Here is a 19963-nt window from a genome sequence, read left to right as displayed (position 1 = left end):
ATCATTTTTCATGTGAAAACAAGACTGACGGAACAAAACACCTCCGATGTGGTCAGGGCCTTAAATCTCACCGTAATAACGACCAACTAAGAGTCACAACAAGTCAGAACTCATAATTCATACTTTTTTATTGGACGTTATATTCGTCTTTGTGGACCGGAGCACGACCTCCACCAGACATGCGCCTAAACACGCGTGTGTGTGTGCATGTGCGTGGAGGTATTTCTCACCGTATGGGATGGAGGAGGACACTGGCTGGTGATTGTAGGTGTTGCCGTTGGTAACAGCCCACACAGAGTAGCCCCCATCGTTATGGGAACTGACAAATATGTTTCCAGAGCGTTCCCACACCAGGCTCTCCAGCTGCTGCAGGTTTGGGGGGAGAGGGGGGGGGGGGCATTTAGAAAAGACGTCTACTCTATTTTTCATTTACATTGTTCGTCTTCCACCAATGTGCACTAAACGCCGTGAACCAGGTACCTGCTTGCCCAGGAAGAGCTGCTCGGCGTGCCGGGTGGTCAGCTCCCACAGGACCACCAGGCCTCGGCTGTAGCCAATCAGAATCTTCCCCGGCTGCTGGGGATGTTCCTGAAGAGATTCCACCGCCCCCAAGGACTTCCCACATCTGTAATCATCTGGCAGGCTGGGAAAACAAAAAAGCATTTGACATTATCCCACGTGCAGTAAATTACTAAATGTCTGACATTAACGACCAGCTGTTGTCATGTGACTAAAGGTCACGAGATAACAAAGACAGTAAGTGGACCTTTAGGCTTCATCTGTATTTAAAGCCATGAGTAGAAGCACATCAGCGTGGGTATTTTCAATAACATCAGGTCACTCAATATTATTGGTTCCAAGGATACAGGTGCAATCAATAAGTTACCGGTCAGTCTTTTTTTATTTATGTTTATGCCACGTTTGTGATCAGTCAGTCGGAACAGGAACCGGACCAGAACTAAAAATGTCTAATAATAAAGGCGTGAAAGAAACCTCAGGACTAGTGTTACGTTTAATGTTCGTGATCAGCCATGTTCCTTTAAATGCACGTCTTCAACTACGGCTCTGATCTTTAATGACGTCATTAACGATCAATAACCATCAATCCTCAACACGCAACTTGTGAACGAGGGAGACGATACGAGGAGGCGAAGAAAATGTGTCCTCATTAATAATCCAGTTTTGATCTGAACCGCAAAAAACCCAAAACCAACCTGAAAAGAAAGAGCTCAAACTTATACAATCAAGTTCAAACTCTCTGGATGAACTGATACGACCACATGGTTCTCTTCTTCCAACAACAACAACAACAACATCATGAGGCAGGAGCTTGTGAACTAGACATTCCTCTGGGTCAGCGGAGGAATGTGGAGCAGGACACACCCTGAAGATGTCACCGAAGGAGACGAGACAGAAGGAGGCGAGAAAGGAAACTTGATGAGGAAATACAAACAAAGTGGAGAAGAAAAAGACAGCAATGCAGCTTTCTGGCCTCTCTGCTGCGTACGAGGCAGAACCATCGCATGAAACACACAGAGGAAGATCCTCTCCGGCGGCAGAAACATTCCTGACAAAGCATTTCATGGTCTCCGCCTCTCTCCGTTCATAAGTATTTTTAGGGAATCCAGCATCCTGTTACAGAGTCCCGGTGATGAGCCTCTCTCTGTGTGTGTGTGTGTGAGAACACACAGAGATACAGCTGAAGCACTTCCCCAACCGGAACACCATGTTTTGGCAGCCGGTACAAAGCCTCCTTGTCTAAAACCTCCCTTCTCTTACACACACACACACACACACACACACACACACACACACACACACACACACACACACACACACACACACACACACACGCACACACACACCTTATCAGGACCCTCGGTAGGCCTCAGTTCTGCCAGATACCCTAAACAAACCTGTTTAATGAGGGGTCTGAGCCACAGTAACTCTGTGATGTCGATGCAAGCGAGGAAACCAAATTATAAAAAGAAAGATGAATAAATAAACTGGATAAAATATGAAGCCTCGTCTGCATAACAATCCCAGAATCTAACAGCCGCGCGGTGATGGCTCCTCTCTGTGCTGCTCTACGGCGGTTTGTCCGTTCCCCTTTTACCACATTATGAAGGTTTACAAGCGTTTGGTCAGATGTTCACACGGTGACTGAATTACACATTTAAAACGACCGCTAATAGACTCAAACAGAGTTGACGGGCAAGAAGCCCCTTGGTGTCTCGTTTAAAGACCCCCGGAAACCCTGGTTTCAACGTTATTGGTTATTATTAATGCAGTTATCGACTCAATTCATTCGCCGTCGCTTACACGCGACCCTCTCACCTCTGCATGACCTGATCCTGGAGCAGCGTCTGGTTCTCCTTCAGCGAGAGGCGGGGCAACTCCAGGAAGTAGACACCCCCTCCCTCTGTTCCGATGCACAGCAGGTCGCTCGACCTCAGCAGGAGGAGGACGGTCACCCGAGTGGCACTGAGAAGAGGAGGAAGAGGGTTTGAACTATTGATCGTTTATATCCTCGTCCAGCTGACTGCCATGTGAGATACTACAACCAGAGGGACGCCGCTTGGCTTCACCAGGACATTATTAGAAGGTCTTTCACGTTGACAATCGTGTCATTGTTTTTTTTCTTTCACACTTTTTTTTTTGCGACTGTACCGCATGTTGCCGGGTGAAACACAAATTGGCTCCGTGAGTTGAGAAGTGAAAGTGTGTCGCCGAGCACAACCGAGAGCTGAAATACACATTTTAGTCTTACAGCTTTAACTGTTTTTACAAACAAGACAATCGGGACAACGCCGTGGTAGCGACCTGTCAATCACCTAGTAGCCCCGCCCTAAAGCGCCCCCTGCTTTATGGTCTGGTTGACTCTAAATAGTTAATAATTTACTAAATTATGACATCATGCTGTATAGAAGAAGACTTGAAACTAGAGATGAGACATAAACTCATGTTTACAATGTTTACTGAGGGAATAAATCAAGAGAGAAGTCATTTATATAGACTTCTATACAACCATAGGAGTCGCCCCCTGGTGGTCACTAAAAAGAATGCAGCTGTAAGACATGACGCACAGACTTCTATACAGCCAGAGTCGTCACCCCCTGGTGGTCAGTAGAAGGAATGCATGTTCAAGACACTTTAGCATAGACTTCTATACAACCAGAGTCGTCGCCCCCTGGTGGTCAGTAGAAGGAATGCATGTTTAAGAAGCTTCACATTTCTAGACCTGCTTTGACAACCACGTCCTAAATTATAATCCTGAAGACAAGGTAGGAGCATCCTTTCCTGTTAATCTCTTTACAATGTGCAAAACATTTGAAATCCAGGGAGGAAACACTATAATCATAATAATATAAAGTCCAAACTACTTCATAAAAAAGGTAGCCAACGAGTGCAAATGCATTTAACGGCTACAGCAAGGTAAACGCCTGAGATATTAGCATTAAAAAAAGCTAAATAATTACAGCAAATCATGCTTTAGCGTACCTGCAGCCCTCAATGCCCGGTCTTCCTGGGAGGATGTAGCTTTCCACTTCCTGTAGACAGACCACGCCCTCTCTCGTGACCCCTCCCTCCTCTCTGGCCGCCAGCTCCCACAGGTGGATCGTGTTGTCGTCCAGCAGCGACAGCAGGCGGCCCTGCGGCGGAGCGGAGCGAACATGAGCGTCTGATTGGCCGCCGCGCTCGTCACACAAAGGAGTCATTGGTTACCTGTCCGGGCAGGAAGTGGATCTGTGTGACGGCCGTGGTGTCTCCGTGGAGGCCCGTGAACTCCACACCTGGACACCCGTAGCTGCGAGGGGTCCCGTCAAGGAAGTTCACAACAAAAGATTTTACACTAAATGAAAAGACCAATTTAAAAACCAAAAAGGTGAAGCGACAAAACAAAAACACAGATGGGACTTAATTACAGTTTATGTCACCGATCGGTGGGAATTATTTAGTTTAACCGAGTTCATGCCGAACATTACACCACAAGAACAATATTTATACATCAATGCATCCTGAGTGTCTGCCACTGTAATGGGTGGAGGAACAATTTCTTCAAAAATAGAAACTGGTAATTCAGAAGAAGCACACTAGCTACTGGTTAGGGGGGGATTAGAGCCCCAAAACAAAGCCCACGGCAATTTCCAACACCAGATGACGCAGATGCTCAAAACCACCACTCTGTGTGTGTGTGTGTGTGTGTGTCTCTGTGTGTGCAGCAGCAGCAAACTTCAGAGTCCTCTTTTTGTTCATCCAGTAAATGAAGCAGAGCTTATAAAACATAAAGCTACACTCAGGAACTGTGACGCAGAGGAGCTAACTACGCTAAATTAGTCTAAACTGCAAATTCACACACACACACTTTATTTACATCTTATTAAATTCCTATTCATACATCCACCGGCGGGGGGGGGTCTCACTTGTCATCTCTACTTATCTTCTCTCTCCTTCCTTCCTTCCTTCCTTTTATCCTTCCGTTTCCAACCTCTGTGAGACCCTCAAGTATCAGTGAGGGATTACTCATTTATTTAACTCTCTCCTCCCAACAGCTCTCTCTCGTTAGAGGAACGTTTAATAAAATTTGTTTGCCCTCTCCCCCGAGCGGAGTTTTAATCAAAACATTTCATCTGCTTTCTCAGCTCAGTTCCCTCCTTCAGTTCTTCTTCCAACACATCTCCACTCTCCACGCAATTTCAGGGTAAATAGAAACCAGAAAGTTTAACTCCCTCCACTTATTGACAAGAATAAGGAACACCCGAGACATCTGGAGGTGTGAGAGGAACATCCACTCGCTTTATTCATCTGTATTTAAATAGACAGACACGATTATTTCATCTAACTCAACAAAAGAGAATAAATAAGCACATTTTCACACGACTGCAAAATGTGATTGTGAATGTGCAAAGAAACAAAATAAAGATGCTAATAACTGAATAATGGAGACACATAAAAACTAAAATTGGAGCAGTTGCATTGCTTTGTTGCAAAGGGATTCACACTTGTGTTATTACTGTTCATGGCATGAATACGGATGATTCTTCTCAGCATCACACCAATCATATTATGCAGAACGGGTTGAGTTATTTATGAAACAACAACAACAACACAGAGCCTCTGTATGCAGAACCAGGACGGCACACTTTATTACCACTTTTAAACATGACAAAAAGGCAGCAAAGACCAGATCCACTCCTTACATTCTTCGCCTTCACAATAAAAGCCCAAGACTCACAGGCGACTGAGTACTTTTATAAATCGAGACAACTGACAGGAAAATAAGTGATTCAATCAGAGTTCCACCAGTATATATATTTTAAAAATGGGCAGCAGTGGCTTTACAGCTGGTGACCACAACTCATTCATCACATATCTACACAGCAACTGGCACCAACTTAAAGCTGTCTGTGCAAGAAAAGAGTGCAAAAAAAAAAAATCTGTCAGCGCATTGGGAAGAGAAGTAAGACCACTAATTGCTATTTAAGAGTCAGAGCCGGGACACTTGGCTGATCTCCCGCACATCTGACAGGAGCCAGGCAAAAAACCATCTCCCATTTCAAACTGTCATTCAACACAACCCCCCCCCCCCCACCCTCGAATAAATATGTCCGACGAGCAGCAGAGCAGTCGTAACGCGGGGAAGAGGGTTTCTGTGTGTGCTTTAAGGACAGAGGGCAACAAAGAGAAAAACACAATATAAAAGCTCAACTGTGGCCCATGAGTCACACACACATCCTGGTCATGGTGATGTCAGAGGCCAGCTGGTGGAGGGATTCCCGGTTCTGATGTCTTGTGTGTTTATGTCCTTTGGATTAAGCCCCTCCGCCCCCCAAGGCATCTGCTCATTAAACCAAGAATAATATAAGTCCTCAAAAGTGATGGACAGATATTAAATCTCCCTCCGCCAGGCTAATGTCCTCTCTCTCTCTCGGGTTTTAACCTGAACGGCAGATGGGCGGCCGGCGATGGAAACGGTTTGGAGAAGGAGGAACTTTCAATAAATACCTGGACGAAGCACCAGTCAATCAAAGTGAAAGAGTGAAAACGTCTTTCCCATCTTTTTGACGACATTTCACGTTACACTTGGGGGGGGGGGGGGGGGGCGGAGCCTATCTGTGAGGAAAATAATTCCGATTGGCTGTTCAGCTAAAGCACATGAAGGGAAACGGACGAGAGGAAAACAATTCCATGTGTGTCGTTATAAAGCAGTAAAGAAAAGTATTAGACAAATTGAAGTTTAAACCTTATGATTAGGGTTGGGTACCGAAACCCGGTGCCAATATGGTACCGGTTCCAATACAACCGGTATTACCCGGACCGAAACGCAACGCACATTTCGGTGCTTCTTTCCGGTGCCTGAGCCGATTGAAATTGAAAAAAACTATTGTTGTGAACTTCTGTGGTGACTCCGCCCTGTCAGCAGGTTGCGATAGCCTCTCATATTTAACTCTGACAGCGGAGGCTGCGCCGTGTGTGACTAGTGAGCCCGTGTCGAGCACACCAGCGTCAGGCTGGGCGCGACGGGGAGACCGTCACCGGTCCCCTGAACACGGGGAGACCGATTATGACGAGCAGCCTGAACTCAGATTAGTACCGTAACGTTGATTGCAAGTCTTGCATTCATAAAAGTAGGCCAAGAAATAATAAATTAGCCATTATAACCATGCTTAAGATAGCTCGTAGCTAGCGCTAGCTACGAGCTACAAGCGTGACAGTCTGCTAGCAGGTGTGTTGATGTACAGCGGTCCCGGCTGTATACCCGGTGTTACCGGGAATATAATGACGGAGGAATAAAGACCGTGGGGCGTCACTTTGTTTCAGTGTAACTGTCAGAAGCAAAACTTTATTTGTCACGTGTCATCTTCAGTCCCTCTGATTGGTTGTTCTCTTTGCCCATCAAAACAGTGACAGGATTAACCCTATAAAGTCTGCACATGACGATACATATCACGTCATATCATGGAGAACATATATTGTGTATGTTAACAGTCTGATATCCGTTTTGTGTCAGTGCTCCATGATAACAGGGACTATGGCCCAAGAGGTTTTTAATGTCCTCATTGTGCGTTTAAAAAGAAAAAGTATCGGTTCAGGCACCGTTATCGTTTTAAAAGTACCGGTATCGGAAAAAACCCGAACGATACCCATCCCTACTTATGATAAAAGAAAAAGGTCAGAGTCCTCACAGTGAATTTGGAGGAGTCTGCACTGAATTACAACACAGCTCATCCACTCGTCGTGGAATCGGTTCAGTCTGGATTAAAAACAAAACACTCCTCTTTATATTGTTTTTAATGGTAATTGCCCGTTTCCGTTTCTCAGCGTATCCCGATTACACTTCTGATAAACATCCAGGACTGATTGCCTCTTCAAAAACACAAGCCACATAAAAGATACGCCGTTAGGTCTTTGGATCGAATAACCGATAAGAAAAAGAAAAAAGGATTCTCTGCCAAGGACATCAGTTTGAAAGAGCCAATAAAATGAACCACAGCAGCGAGACGAGCAGCGAGCGTCTCAGAGCGATATCGTGTTTTTGGACGTGGAAAAACAATTCGACGCTGGAGACTCAAATCCCTGAGCATCCTGTCGAATGACAACGATCTGTGCGATGCAGGGAGTCGCTGCGCCGCTCACCAGAGCAGCCCGATTGCACACAGTAACGCATAATCACAGAATCACCGTCTCTTTCTCAAGCACACACACACACACACACATCAAACTCCCACACAGACACTGTGCAATTGCCCGGTGATGCAGACAGGGAGTGTTAGCAAGGATAAAGCGATTTCACGGTCTGAATACAGACAGAGGGCATTGTCCTCCATGTCGGACACACAGACGACAGCCAGCGTGCACACACACACATATATATGTACATCTATAAACACACACACACACAAACGTGACAGAAGATTGGGACGGACAGGAAGGAAGAACGGATCACTGGATCCAAGGATGAATGTGCAAGTTGACCCCCCCCCCCCCCCACACACACACACACACGGATTAGATCGCCAGAGAATAAAGTCAGAAAAGTTACAAAATAAAATCCAAGAAAAGTTCAATTGGATTTTTTGCTAAACTTTTAAGGAATCATCATTTTCTCCAATTCCTTTTTTTTCCTCCACACATGACACGCACATAGCAACGCACACACACACACACGTCTGGCATAAGGCCGTCTACAACAAGACAAGCCAAACAACTCCACCCACCCACTAGAGAAACAATCCAGCTCATTTACATCCTCCCCCTCAGCTCGTAGCCCTGATATCTGGAACGATGGAAGAAAGTGTGTTCGACCATCACACACACACACGAGAAAACCAAACACCGTTCTGTCACCACACTCTGGGAAGAATATCCCCACCTGTGCTGCCTCCAAGAACACCTGTCCACAGTAAATTAAAGCCCTGCTTGGCTTTGGTCCATCTTGAAATGTGACACCGACAGTCAGAATCACTAGGAGAGAGAAGGGCTTCATTTTCACCGGCTTCATTTCTTTAGAAGAATTTAAGCCAGAGCTCATAATCCAAGTTTAAATGTAACAACGCAAACATTATTAAAATATGTATTAGCACTTCTGCCGGCTGACGATACAATGATGCGTTTTGGACTACAATTGTTCTGAACTTTTGCCAATGATCGTTTTTTTGTCAGATGTTATCAATCGGTGGATCAATAATGAGCCTACTTTTTTTTTATTGGCTGGTTTGCTTATCGGTCCCAATCCCATTAAACTAGTCCCGATCCCATTGAACTGGTCCCAATCCCATTAAACTAGTCCCAATCCCATTGAACTGGTCCCAATCCCATTGAACTGGTCCCGATCCCATTGAACTGGTCCCGATCCCATTGAACTTGTCCCAATCCCATTGAACTGGTCCCAATCCCATTAAACTAGTCCCGATCCCATTAAACTGGTCCCGATCCCAATGAACTAGTCCCGATCACATTGACCTGGTCCCGATCCCATTGAACTGGTCCCGATCCCATTGACCTAGTCCCGATCCCATTGACCTAGTCCCGATTCCATTGACCTAGTCCCGATCCCATTGAACTGGTCCCGATCCCATTGAACTGGTCCCGATCCCATTGACCTGGTCCCGATTCCATTGACCTGGTCCCGATCCCATTGACCTGGTCCCGATCCCATTGACCTGGTCCCGATCCCATTGACCTGGTCCCGATCACATTAATGTGGTCCCTTTTTTGCTCTCTCAACACAGATAACAACAACAACAACTCTGAAACATCAGATCAGTGCATCGAATGTTTAAATCAGTCGCCACAACACGTCAACAGTTCATTGAGCAGCGCGTCACTCTCCACTCTGCGTTCTCCTTCTTTCATCTCTCACTTTAAAACGGCGTCACCCCTCATTACTCCACCCTCCAGGATCTGAAGCGTCAGTCAACAGCCTCTCCACCCCGGCCGACGTGGTGAGACCACACACCCTTTACCAACACACACAGCCAGCCCCACCTGTTGCTAACTCTCTGTGTGTGTGTGTGTGTGTGTGTGTGTCTAGGTGTGGGGGTGAGGAGACGGGCTAGACGAGGAAGAGGGCGAGCGAGACATGATGGGAGGAATTAGAAGAAGAGACCAAAAGAGTGAGCGGTTGCAGAAAAAGTGCTTCACTGCATAAGAAAGTAGAGAGAAGGCAATGTGTGTGTGTGTGTGTGTGTGTGTGTGGAGGTGGAGGAGGAGGAGGAGGAGGAATGTTAAAGGCTGCATCTTTGACTGGATTAAAGTCCCAGCAGAAAATTAAATACAGATTTATCGATTAATTTAAAAAACAAAAAAAATAATGCAGGTTACGCAACGCGAGATGTTTTGTTGAATTCTCTCAACACACAAAGCATGAAATCAAATTCACATGGTTCAAATATAAGCGATATGTAAATTGTGGAGCTGAAGGGGACAAAAGAGCTCGAGAGGGAATTCACCGTTTCCACCACAAGCCACAATAAATAAATACATTTTAGAAAGTGTTGACTTTCGGGACGGATAAACAATCGGAGCGTCCTGAACGTTAAGCCGAAGCAGCTGTCGGGAGTCGACCTCTCAGGTCGGGGAGGAAGAGGAACACCGAATGAGAGTTCAGCCTCTCCGGCGTCCCGGTGACGTCGCAAAAGAAGAAGAAGAAGAAGAAGAAAATGATGCGGAGCGAAAATTTCAGATTTCCAGATGCGGCGGCGCAACGAGACGCCGACTTCTGACACGGAGAAGCACCGATAAAAATAACTTTCAAGCTTTTCACAGACAAAGTCAGTCAAGCGTTTGCAACTTGTGAAGAGATGAGAGCCGCTCAGCATGGTGTGTGTGTGTGTGTGTGTGTGTGACCAACAGGATGTCAGACAGACGGAAGACTGACAGCTGGAGCTCATACATAAATGCATCGATCAAAGTTCTGTGTGTGTGTGTGTGTATCAATATTTGCTCTACCTCTGACCCTCAAATTGTCGATACTGAAGTTTCATGGACACAAAGTTTCAGTGGACTGTCCAGCTAAAGTCACTTTGATATTATTGTGTGTGTGGAGGTTACTAGCAGGTACTGTACTACTGTAAGTAGTATATTTTCAGACTTTTTTTTCACCCACTTTTGATTCATTTCCACCAGTGGATTCCGCTGCCTGACGCACCGAGCTGCAGACTTTCAATGCCCTGCAGCCTGCGAGCACTTCTCATCCCCGGCAACCCGCGCTGGTCGTCTTGGAAACCAATTCAAAAGCTTCCTTTATTAAGACTAGACTCAGCAACAAAGCTCTTACTCACCCAAACTGCACACACACACACACAGAGAGGGAGGGTTAACCCAGGGCAGCGCAACATGCATTCTTCGACTGGAGACAGACTCTTCGAGATCGACCCCCCCCGCCCACACACACGATCTCGCTCAACACACACACTTACGCACACACACACACATTCTCCACAGCACATTGTCCCCCTCCCCTCTGCGGAGCCCCAGTCTGTGGTCGAAGCAGAAACTCTCAGGGCGTAATATGACTCTGTCTTCATAAACACGCAGCGAGCGAGAGACGGAGAGACGGGAAAGGACGAGCGGGAGGCCGATAGAGAGCGGAGGAAGAACAGGACGAGGAGGAGGAGGAATCACTGCGACAAGATGGAGAACACAAGTTCAAATACCTTGTAATTCAGTCGATAAACTTAATGGCAGTTTTTTTGTGTGTCTCCTCCGACCTCTCAATACACACAGAATTAAACCACACATCTGGCAGTGTGTGTGTGTGTGTGTGTGTGTGTGTTTTACAGTACTAGCAGGTATTCTGGCAATCCCGTGCAGGTCAAACCCAAGTCAGTGAGTCTGTGAGATTATCAGGGAATGTGAACATGCACACAAAAAACACTTCTTCAATAAAAAAACGAAGGCCGCCAAGACCGAGAGAACGTTTGTAGGAACCCACCGCAGCCCTGAAACCAGAGCCGGTCGACCGGGGGATTAACCAGAAGAAAAATAAACCGTTTTCAGAGTCGATTAATCGTTGGAGCGAAAACACAAAAACTCTGTCGTTCGTGAACTCGATCTTTCTCGCCGGTTTGGCTCCTTATCTCCGGCAGGAGAGTCGTGAGCGAGCGAGTGCAGGTCTGTGTCCGTCCACGGTGACTCTCGCTCACTCCGCTACAGCGAACCGCTAAACATGTCCGGTGCTCGTTAACGGCTGCACGCTCAAGGACCTTTCATGGTAACGGTGATAATAAACTCCTTTTACTGCCCGTTTTATGCGGCCATTGACTGCCTGCTGACCGTGGGGGTGGGTGGGGGGGGGGCTATAGACTGCATGTCTGTGGAGGAAACAGTGAGCTCACTTTTGATGTGTTGGACTATGTTTGGCTGTAAGCTAACAGAACTACGGCATCCCGAGACACATTGATTTATTTATTCTGTGCCTTTTAATTTCTTTATCTCACGTCACGTTTTTTTTAAATGGCAGCCTACACGTATTAGTTAGAGGAGCTGAGACGCAGAGCCAATGAAGTCATCACGAGCAATGACAACAACAATTTTTTTGATAATTTATGCATTTGAGGTTCAGATCGAAACATTACACCTGTGATGTGTATAACAGCTTTTTAAAGTGTATAATATGGTTCTTGATATTTTCCTTAAAACATCGACAGGCGCTAAAAGAAGTTCATCAAGAGATGGTTTTACTTCTTTAACTCTTCTTTCAACAGTCTGAACCGCTGATCCGACGCAATTGATGTGTGAAACAAGAAATTTTTCTCTTTCATAAACTTTCCACATCTCCCCAGCAGCAGCTGGGGCCTTGTTAAAAAGCCGGCTGACTAGCTGTAGTTTTGAGTCTCAGTCGTTCTGTGAGAGTAGGTAAAGCCGCGTAGAGGAGTTATGTTCCCTCCCCTCACATCTCTGTAACATTCCCACGTCTTCACTGCCTCTGTTTATATCCATCTCCCCCCTCCTCCAGCCGTCTCCCTCTGGGGTGGAAGTGCCTGGTACCACCAGTCTCTCTCTTTTTCTCTCTGAAAGAATCGATTCTCCAGTCTAATGCACCAGCACATAACACACAACCGCAGCCAGACTCCCTTCTCTCTCACACACACACACAGATACATGTGCACAGATTCAATACGCATGCAGTATTTGCTATGAACACGCATTCAGATCCTCACACCAACATGCTTGTGTTCATGAATCACACGCTCTCTCTCTCTCTCCTGCAGCTTGAACACCGACAAGAGAAAACACGAGTCAAACGTGAAACATGCGAGAGGCGAGCAAAACAAACCCCAACGTACGCTTTCAAACAGACAACAAGGCGGTCGGCTGACGTTAACCAACGACACGATCGTCACGGCGATGCAGCCACGCGCACACGGAGAGAGTCGAGCGAGATCCACAACGTGGACCGGTCGCGAGCTGCTGGAATTTCTGACGCAATCGCCTCCGACTCCAAATTACGGTTGTGCTGCGATGCTTCTTCAGGAGCCAAACCGACGCTCATCTCAGAACGCAGACGGAGGAGTCCTGCACCGCCACTGCCGAGGGTTTGATTCCCTACTGCTACCCCTCTTGGTACTACGGGCCTCCGAGGATGAAAGCATCTTTTCTCCAAATAGTCTATGTCATGATGTTGTTGTGTTGTTTCTCGGTCCCGGATAACATTTTACTCTCTCTAGTTAATTGCAGTGTTTTGGAGGCGGTGGCTTTAAAAAAGGGGAAGTAGGCCGGAACACAAGCAGCAAGAAAACCTCACAGTTTGACCCAATTAAAAATAGGCAGAAAACACACATTTCGGGTGATTATTTGACTCAAAAGTCCTATTTGAGGGGTTTGTTTGCAACCTGCCGCCTCACCATGCAAGACACCGTCATGCAAATAACCCCAAATTACCAGAAACATTCAAAAGTGTTAATAACCCGAAAAGAACAACAAGCCACAACCATGGAACACAAAACCAAGGAGTGTGCAGAAACAACTAAAAACTTTCCTCTGATATTGTGAGCGCAGAAGGAAACAAAAGGGCTCTTCACTTAAGTGGTGCAGACGGTGCGCCTCCCCACAGAGACAGACTGCACACACAGCAATGCAGCGCTCGACTGAGCCGGCGTTACATAAACAGCTCTGCAGCAGACGCATCTGATCCGTATTTCCTCAACAATTATGAAAAGCACTGCGAGGCATCGTGAGAACGAGGAAAAGCAAAAGCGGCACGCAGCGCGACTTGGATCTCAATTAGCTTCGCAAAAGCTATAAATAGTGAGACAGTGGTTTAAAGAATCAATAGTTATCACCCTGCAAGAAACATTAAATCCTAAGAGCATGACGCAAAATTTAAAAAAGCATGACAGCGGCTTGAAACACTGACTTCCGATACTCTCCAACCCGGAGTGGCTGCACTGCAGAGCGGATCAACAAATAAACATTGCAGCACTTTAAAGATAGAGTAAAAAAGACAAAAAAGGGAGAAATGATTTCTATAGAGGAGATTTTGTCCTACAGGACTCAGTCGCTGGATTTTATCCCACATAGTCAGCTGTGAACTAAAAACAGAGATAAATCCCAGTAAATGAAAACAATTTGTTTGAGAAAAACAATAATAAAACAGGGTAACCAGGACTGGATATGAGAAAACTGGTTAAACGAAAGTATTCTTAGTTATAATTGTTAATTAATTGCCTCCCCCCCTCTTCATAAACTACAATTACCTTTGTTATGCTTTTTTCCCGAGCTCAATGACAATAAAGGATACACTTTGATGGCTCCTGACTTGGTTCCGATGGCCATGAGTTCCAGTTTGGGGTCGAAGGCCAAAGCACTGGGCTGGTGAGGGAACCCATGCTCCACAGTCTAAAAAAAAAGAGAAACACAGATTACACAGGAAAGAAGACAGCGAAAACGCTCACATTTATTGTTCTTTTAAAGTGATAATGTCTGACAAGACGGCGAGGCGTCTGAAGGAGAGGCGTCCCTCCATAAAAGTGAGAGAAAAGTTCCTACTCGCTTTATTGCGGCGCTTCGCAGACTTTATTAAACGGGGATTAACATAAATTCACAGTTTAAGACGTGTGAGGGAGGAGGAGGCAGCTGGGAAAGCGTTCAGATCGAGAGAGAAACCACGACCCGCTTCTCAAAGAGGTTTACGGGGGTATTTCTGTCGTGTAAGACATGTGGAAACTGTGCGTTCAGAGGGGAGCTCCGATACGCAGTAAAACGGTGGTAATGTTTTTTACATTTTTTATTTATAAAGCCCTTAATGGCAACTTGCAGTCATACATCGCTTCCTTGTTAAATCGGTGCTCTATAAATGTAGGGAAACTGCTTTTTGGCGTTTTCTAACATTTTACAACACGCATTAAAATTGTGCAATTGTACCTTTAAATCGTGATTATGAACCAGTCTGCTCTCGAGTGAGACCAACTTCTGCGATGGTCTGGTTGGTTGGTTACTACTTTCTTCTTGTGGTTTCTTAAACTCGGTTTAATTTTAAAATGTGTGCGTTCCCCTTAATTATATCTGCAGATTTAAATTAAAGGTTTAGATCATTAATTGAGTAATACTTTTGTTTCTTTAAATATCGGATGACACACACAGAGAGAGACTCACAGGGACATCAAAGTAAGACTCCAGTTGAGAGACCACCTCTGTTGTGGCAGCTGGGGACAAACGTTTTTTTTTAAAGCATGTGTGTGTGTGTGTGTGTGTGTGTGTGTGTGTGTGTGTCTGTGAACTTTAGATGCAATGCACTCTTCAACTGTTTAAAGACATACGGCAAAAGGCGTTATTTTAGTGAATATTTTGGGCAAAAATGACACAAATGTCTGAGTTGCAGCTTCTCAAATGCGGCGTGTTTCTTTATCCTCGTCATGTATGATAGTCGTTTGGTTTTCAGACTTAAAATCCAACAAAATATTTCGCTTTGAACTCTGGGAAACTGGAATGGACATTTTTCACTTTTTAAAAAACAGATCAAACTAATACGGCAGATGAACCGATAACGAAAAGCAGCCGTGCTGCATATTGCTGGTGTTATGTGAAATAATCCTGTTGCGTGAGGTTAATTCTGTCAGAGTGACAGTGACCTCACTCTGAGTTCAAGGCCGCAGCCGTGCTCAACACAATTTTGCCTCGTGGAGAAACCGCTGGCGACACAACAACATTACCTCCACCTCATATTATTTGATTTGCACAATCGTCAACACAGCCCACTGGACTTTGATCCACTTGGCATTTCAGGACCGACCGACCGGTGAGGAGGAGTCGTTGGATGTTGACTTTACTGGTCACACAAACTGGTTTACGTCCATGTGGGTGTGATGCAAGAAGTGGCGAGAAATCAGACCCTAAAAACCAGAGGGAGCTTCCTGTTTATGGTGCAGTTGTAACTTTTGTGGGGTGTGGGGGGGGGGGAATCCATGAAAAAGGGGGATAAGGGTCCAACCTGTCACCTCACTGACAGCCATCTTGATCGATATCCAAATGCATCAGGCTACTTCCAGAAAAGCATCAACACAACACACACTACTCTTGTCAATGAAGCGTGATAATCTAACCCCGCCCCCATCACTGATAGCGCAATCAGTTGACGGTTAATTACATGAAATGTTTGGTTTCTACAAAAGAAGGTGAGTTATTGGTGTGTGTGTGGGGGGGGGGGGGGGCACGTTGGGTAAAAGCCATTTAACACGCCGTGACTGAAACACACACACACATGCACGCGCACACACACACACAAACACATGAACAAAGCGTCCAGCCTGCACTAAAAAAAAAAACATCACATCGAGCTGCAAACAGAGACAGAGAAGGAGGAGCAGCCGAGACCAAATGCTGCAGAGGACTAGAGTTAAAAATCTGGTCCGGTTTTGGGATAGTTTAGGGGAGGAACCCCTCTCCCTCTCTCTCTCTCCCCCTCCTCCTCATTCTCTCTCCCCCGCCGTCCCGTTACTTTACCTTGCTGAAGGCGAAGAGTTCCTGTTTTATCTTCTCTCTCTGCGGGTCGGTTCCCTGCCGACGGAACCTAAACTTCATCATCTTGGAGACGTGCGGCGGCGGGGAATGCAAGCGGGAAGGGGGGAGCCAGGGGTGGGGGAGAGACACGAGGGAGAGGGGGTGGGGTGGGGGGCGGAGAGGAAAACAACACGGGAGTTCTCTAACGGTGCAGTCGGACGATGCTAAGCTTAGCTAACCGACGAGCCCATTCAGGCTGAAAGCGGGGCTGCGGCTCTCTCCTCCCTCCTCTCTTTCTCTCCTGGAGCTGTTTAGGTCGCGGTGGGTTTGACCACAGTCCCTCTCCCCCCCCCCCCGCCTCCTCAACGCCACCTCCTCCTCTTCCCGGTTCACACGGACCCCCGTTGTTGTTAACCAATCAGGGCGAAGAGATCTGCGAGCAATTACTGGGGAACGCCCACACGACCAACGGCTGTGTGGAGAGAGAGGGGGCGTTCGGTTCGTAACACGGGACGCACCGGATGCGCGTCTCACCTACATCCGGCTATAGAAAGTGTTAAACGGCGAGTCCGCTATAGGAAATGAAACCATCCTCGCTTGTGATGGGTATTCATCGTTTAAAATGTGTAAAAATAAAATATTTTTGGGACATGAGGTCAATGAACTGCTGTTTAAAATTAAGTAAGTAATATTAAGAAAGCAAAAGTAGCACAATAATAAACATTAAAACATGTCGCTACCATCCAATGAAAGTAAATTAAGTGATCTTACATTTAAATTATTTAAAATGTTGAGAAAGCACATTTCAGGAAACTAAAATTGATGTGTTATTTTAAAGAAATAAATGCTTGGGTAAAAGCTTTAGTATTCACTCCTGTTATATTAAGTACAAGTATTTACTTATCTTATATTCTATCTGTTATTTATATATGTACTCAATTCCCTCTCTTTCTCTGATGCCTCTACTTGTTACATGTTTATGCAAAGGAAGTAAATAAATAAAACCAAATTCACACATCAGAGTAATTTATGCTACAAACTTTAATGTACAGCATTATTCACATGCGTTAGTTATGTACAACAGCTATTTACAAACACATATATACATTGTATAAATAATCATTTTAATTTGTGCAAAGAGTTCGGGGATGTGGCCTTCAGTGCCTTATGGGTTCATAAATAATGAATGTAGGTTACTCTAACTCTAGGAAGTTACATTTCCACTTAAGTTTCACACATTTCAGTTTCTTTGTGGAGAGCAAAGCACACATTTTAATTTAGCGTTGCCCCTCAGATCGATGCTAATATAACTCTGCCATAGTGGAAAAGTTAAAAGGTAATTAAAAGAGGCCTCTCAACTTTATAAAGCAGCCATGGCAGACAAGATCTTAAACAGTTTTGGCTAAAAATGTCAAACAAAAAACATAAATGGGGTACGTCATTTATAGAAGTTTGACTTTCTACTCCTTACATTTCATCATAGACACATGAATGCATTCAACTGGTATGTGGGTGTGAAAGTATGTGTACGGTACGAGGCGGCACTGAAACGTGTCAGGTTCAGAAAGATAACTATATATATTTACATATATATATATGTTAATGTTGTGAGTCATTTTTTATCAACATGGCCCAAATTAAATTCTTCCCGGTGTCCAAATTGTAACTATTTAATATAATATGCTGCTTTTTTACTGTTCTACGATCGTAATATGAATATTATATGGGTTTGGACTGTTATGATTTGAATGTTTTGCTCCTCTCTAACATTTTACAGATCAAACGACTCACGAAGAAAATCATCTTTGGTTGCGGCTTGAATTGAGTCCTCATGATTTCGTCATCGCTGAACATTACAGGAACATTAGCTTTACGTATCGAAAGATTCTATTTTCTAAATAGAGGTAGATGCAGTTTATTCACGAGGGGTGAAGTGGGAAATCGGTGTGTGTTTTTGTGTGTTTGTGTTATAGCAGAGTGATTTCACTTGGTGGCAAAGTGAGTCTCTTTTCTCTGACTGACAACATGTTCTCCATGTGCATGGCGATGACTCGGCACAGCTCCAGGCCCTGGAAACAAACACACAGACACACATAAACACAAACACACACACATACTCATGGCAGTTAGGAGGGAAATGCACAGAGAAAACTACGTATGATTACATATTGTGACTGCAGCTCTCTATTATTATTTCGCTCTGTCTGTATCACACACACACACACACACACACACACCTGCTCCAGCTGTAGCTGTGTGATGCGCTGGTTGAGCAGGTCTCCTATCATGATCTCCACATACGGATAACTGGAGCCTGAAGTCGGCCTCTGAGTGCGAGTTGACTGGACTTCCTTCAGAGGGAACCGCACCATGGCCTCCTATTTACGCACACACACACACACACACACAGAGGCAATGAAACTCTTACAACCATACTCTGATAGAGAGATATGCAGAATACAGGATGTATCAGATAAAAGCAGACAGTGAATATAACGACCAACAGGGGGAGCCACATGCTAGATTCTGTCATATTTCAGTTTTCTTTTGCAGAAGTTTTCTTTTGGCATAAATTGATCTGGTTGATGTTAAAAGAGTGAAGCTTCAAATAAATACCATTACAAAAAATATGTTTTAATATGAATTGTGCAGCATTACAAAAGACTGAATCTGAGTGAGTGTGACACACACATGAGTATCCTTGTTGAGAAAATGCAGTCCGTTCAGATTTACAGCCAGGATGCACGGGGCGTGGATGGAGGACGAGCTACAGCTCTGGATGTAGAAGAAGGAGGAGCCGAACATGGGGAAGGCGCTGACCAGACCTGGGGAAACAGGACGGGTCACTTTTACAACGGGAGCACGTTCAAGTCCCTTATTGTCAAGAAAAGCATCTTGGAACAGTTAGTATCTTCACTGCTTTCTATTGTCACTTTCTAAAGAGGCGTTGCATTTAGGCGCACCTGTTGTTAGAAATGGAATATAATAGTATTCATAGTTTTCTTTAATGTATAATCGACTGAAAATAAGAGTCGTATGGACCGCTGACCCTCTAGATAAGACCATACACGTTTTTTTGTGTCTGCAGATGTAGCTCTACTACAGCTTATAGCACACAGGAGAAGTTTCAGTTGGTTGCAATATACAATCTCGCCACTAGATGTCCTCAAATCCTACACACTGGATCTTTAATGACAACAATAAATGTTTTTGCCGATGTTTTTTAATCAAAACATTCAAACTCAGATGGGATTTTAGAGAGTTTTAGAGGTGTAAAACATTTTTTTTTTAAACAAACTCTCCCAGAGCTGTGTTCTTACCGAGGAACTGTGCACGGGCCTGGTTCGGGTTCAAGGGCTGCACCTGCTGCATGTGCTGAGTCGCCATGTTCACCCAGAGCTGTGAACCCTGTTTGCTGTAGAACTGTGGGGGGACGCACTCCTGCACATCACGGCTAAAGGCAGACACACACAAAAAAGCATCAGAGGAAGCCGGTATACATTCGGCACAAATGTGTTTG

General features: G+C 45.2%; 2 protein-coding genes across 2 annotated transcripts in view; both read right to left on the bottom strand.

Moving 5' to 3' along the window:
* llgl1 (LLGL scribble cell polarity complex component 1) overlaps positions 1-16756 on the bottom strand; it is a 31674-nt gene extending 14918 nt beyond the window's left edge. The window contains exons 1-7 of the mRNA XM_056406259.1: positions 16447-16756; positions 14246-14343; positions 3727-3808; positions 3502-3653; positions 2338-2484; positions 481-643; positions 231-366 (exon numbers count right to left, since the gene is read on the bottom strand). Coding sequence (XP_056262234.1) covers positions 231-366; positions 481-643; positions 2338-2484; positions 3502-3653; positions 3727-3808; positions 14246-14343; positions 16447-16527 — 859 coding nt within the window. The 5' untranslated portion in view covers positions 16528-16756. The remainder of the gene's footprint in view (positions 1-230; positions 367-480; positions 644-2337; positions 2485-3501; positions 3654-3726; positions 3809-14245; positions 14344-16446) is intronic.
* Positions 16757-17465: 709 nt separating this feature from the next.
* Positions 17466-19963, bottom strand: part of myo15aa (myosin XVAa) — a 50001-nt gene continuing 47503 nt past the window's right edge. The window contains exons 61-64 of the mRNA XM_056407727.1: positions 19764-19897; positions 19135-19268; positions 18681-18821; positions 17466-18512 (exon numbers count right to left, since the gene is read on the bottom strand). Coding sequence (XP_056263702.1) covers positions 18411-18512; positions 18681-18821; positions 19135-19268; positions 19764-19897 — 511 coding nt within the window. The 3' untranslated portion in view covers positions 17466-18410. The remainder of the gene's footprint in view (positions 18513-18680; positions 18822-19134; positions 19269-19763; positions 19898-19963) is intronic.

This window comes from Pseudoliparis swirei, chromosome 23, assembly GCF_029220125.1.
Source record: "Pseudoliparis swirei isolate HS2019 ecotype Mariana Trench chromosome 23, NWPU_hadal_v1, whole genome shotgun sequence".
Classification (NCBI taxonomy): domain Eukaryota; kingdom Metazoa; phylum Chordata; class Actinopteri; order Perciformes; family Liparidae; genus Pseudoliparis; species Pseudoliparis swirei.
The sequence above is the reverse complement of the archived record's forward strand: the minus strand, read 5'-3'. Positions and strand labels throughout refer to the sequence as shown.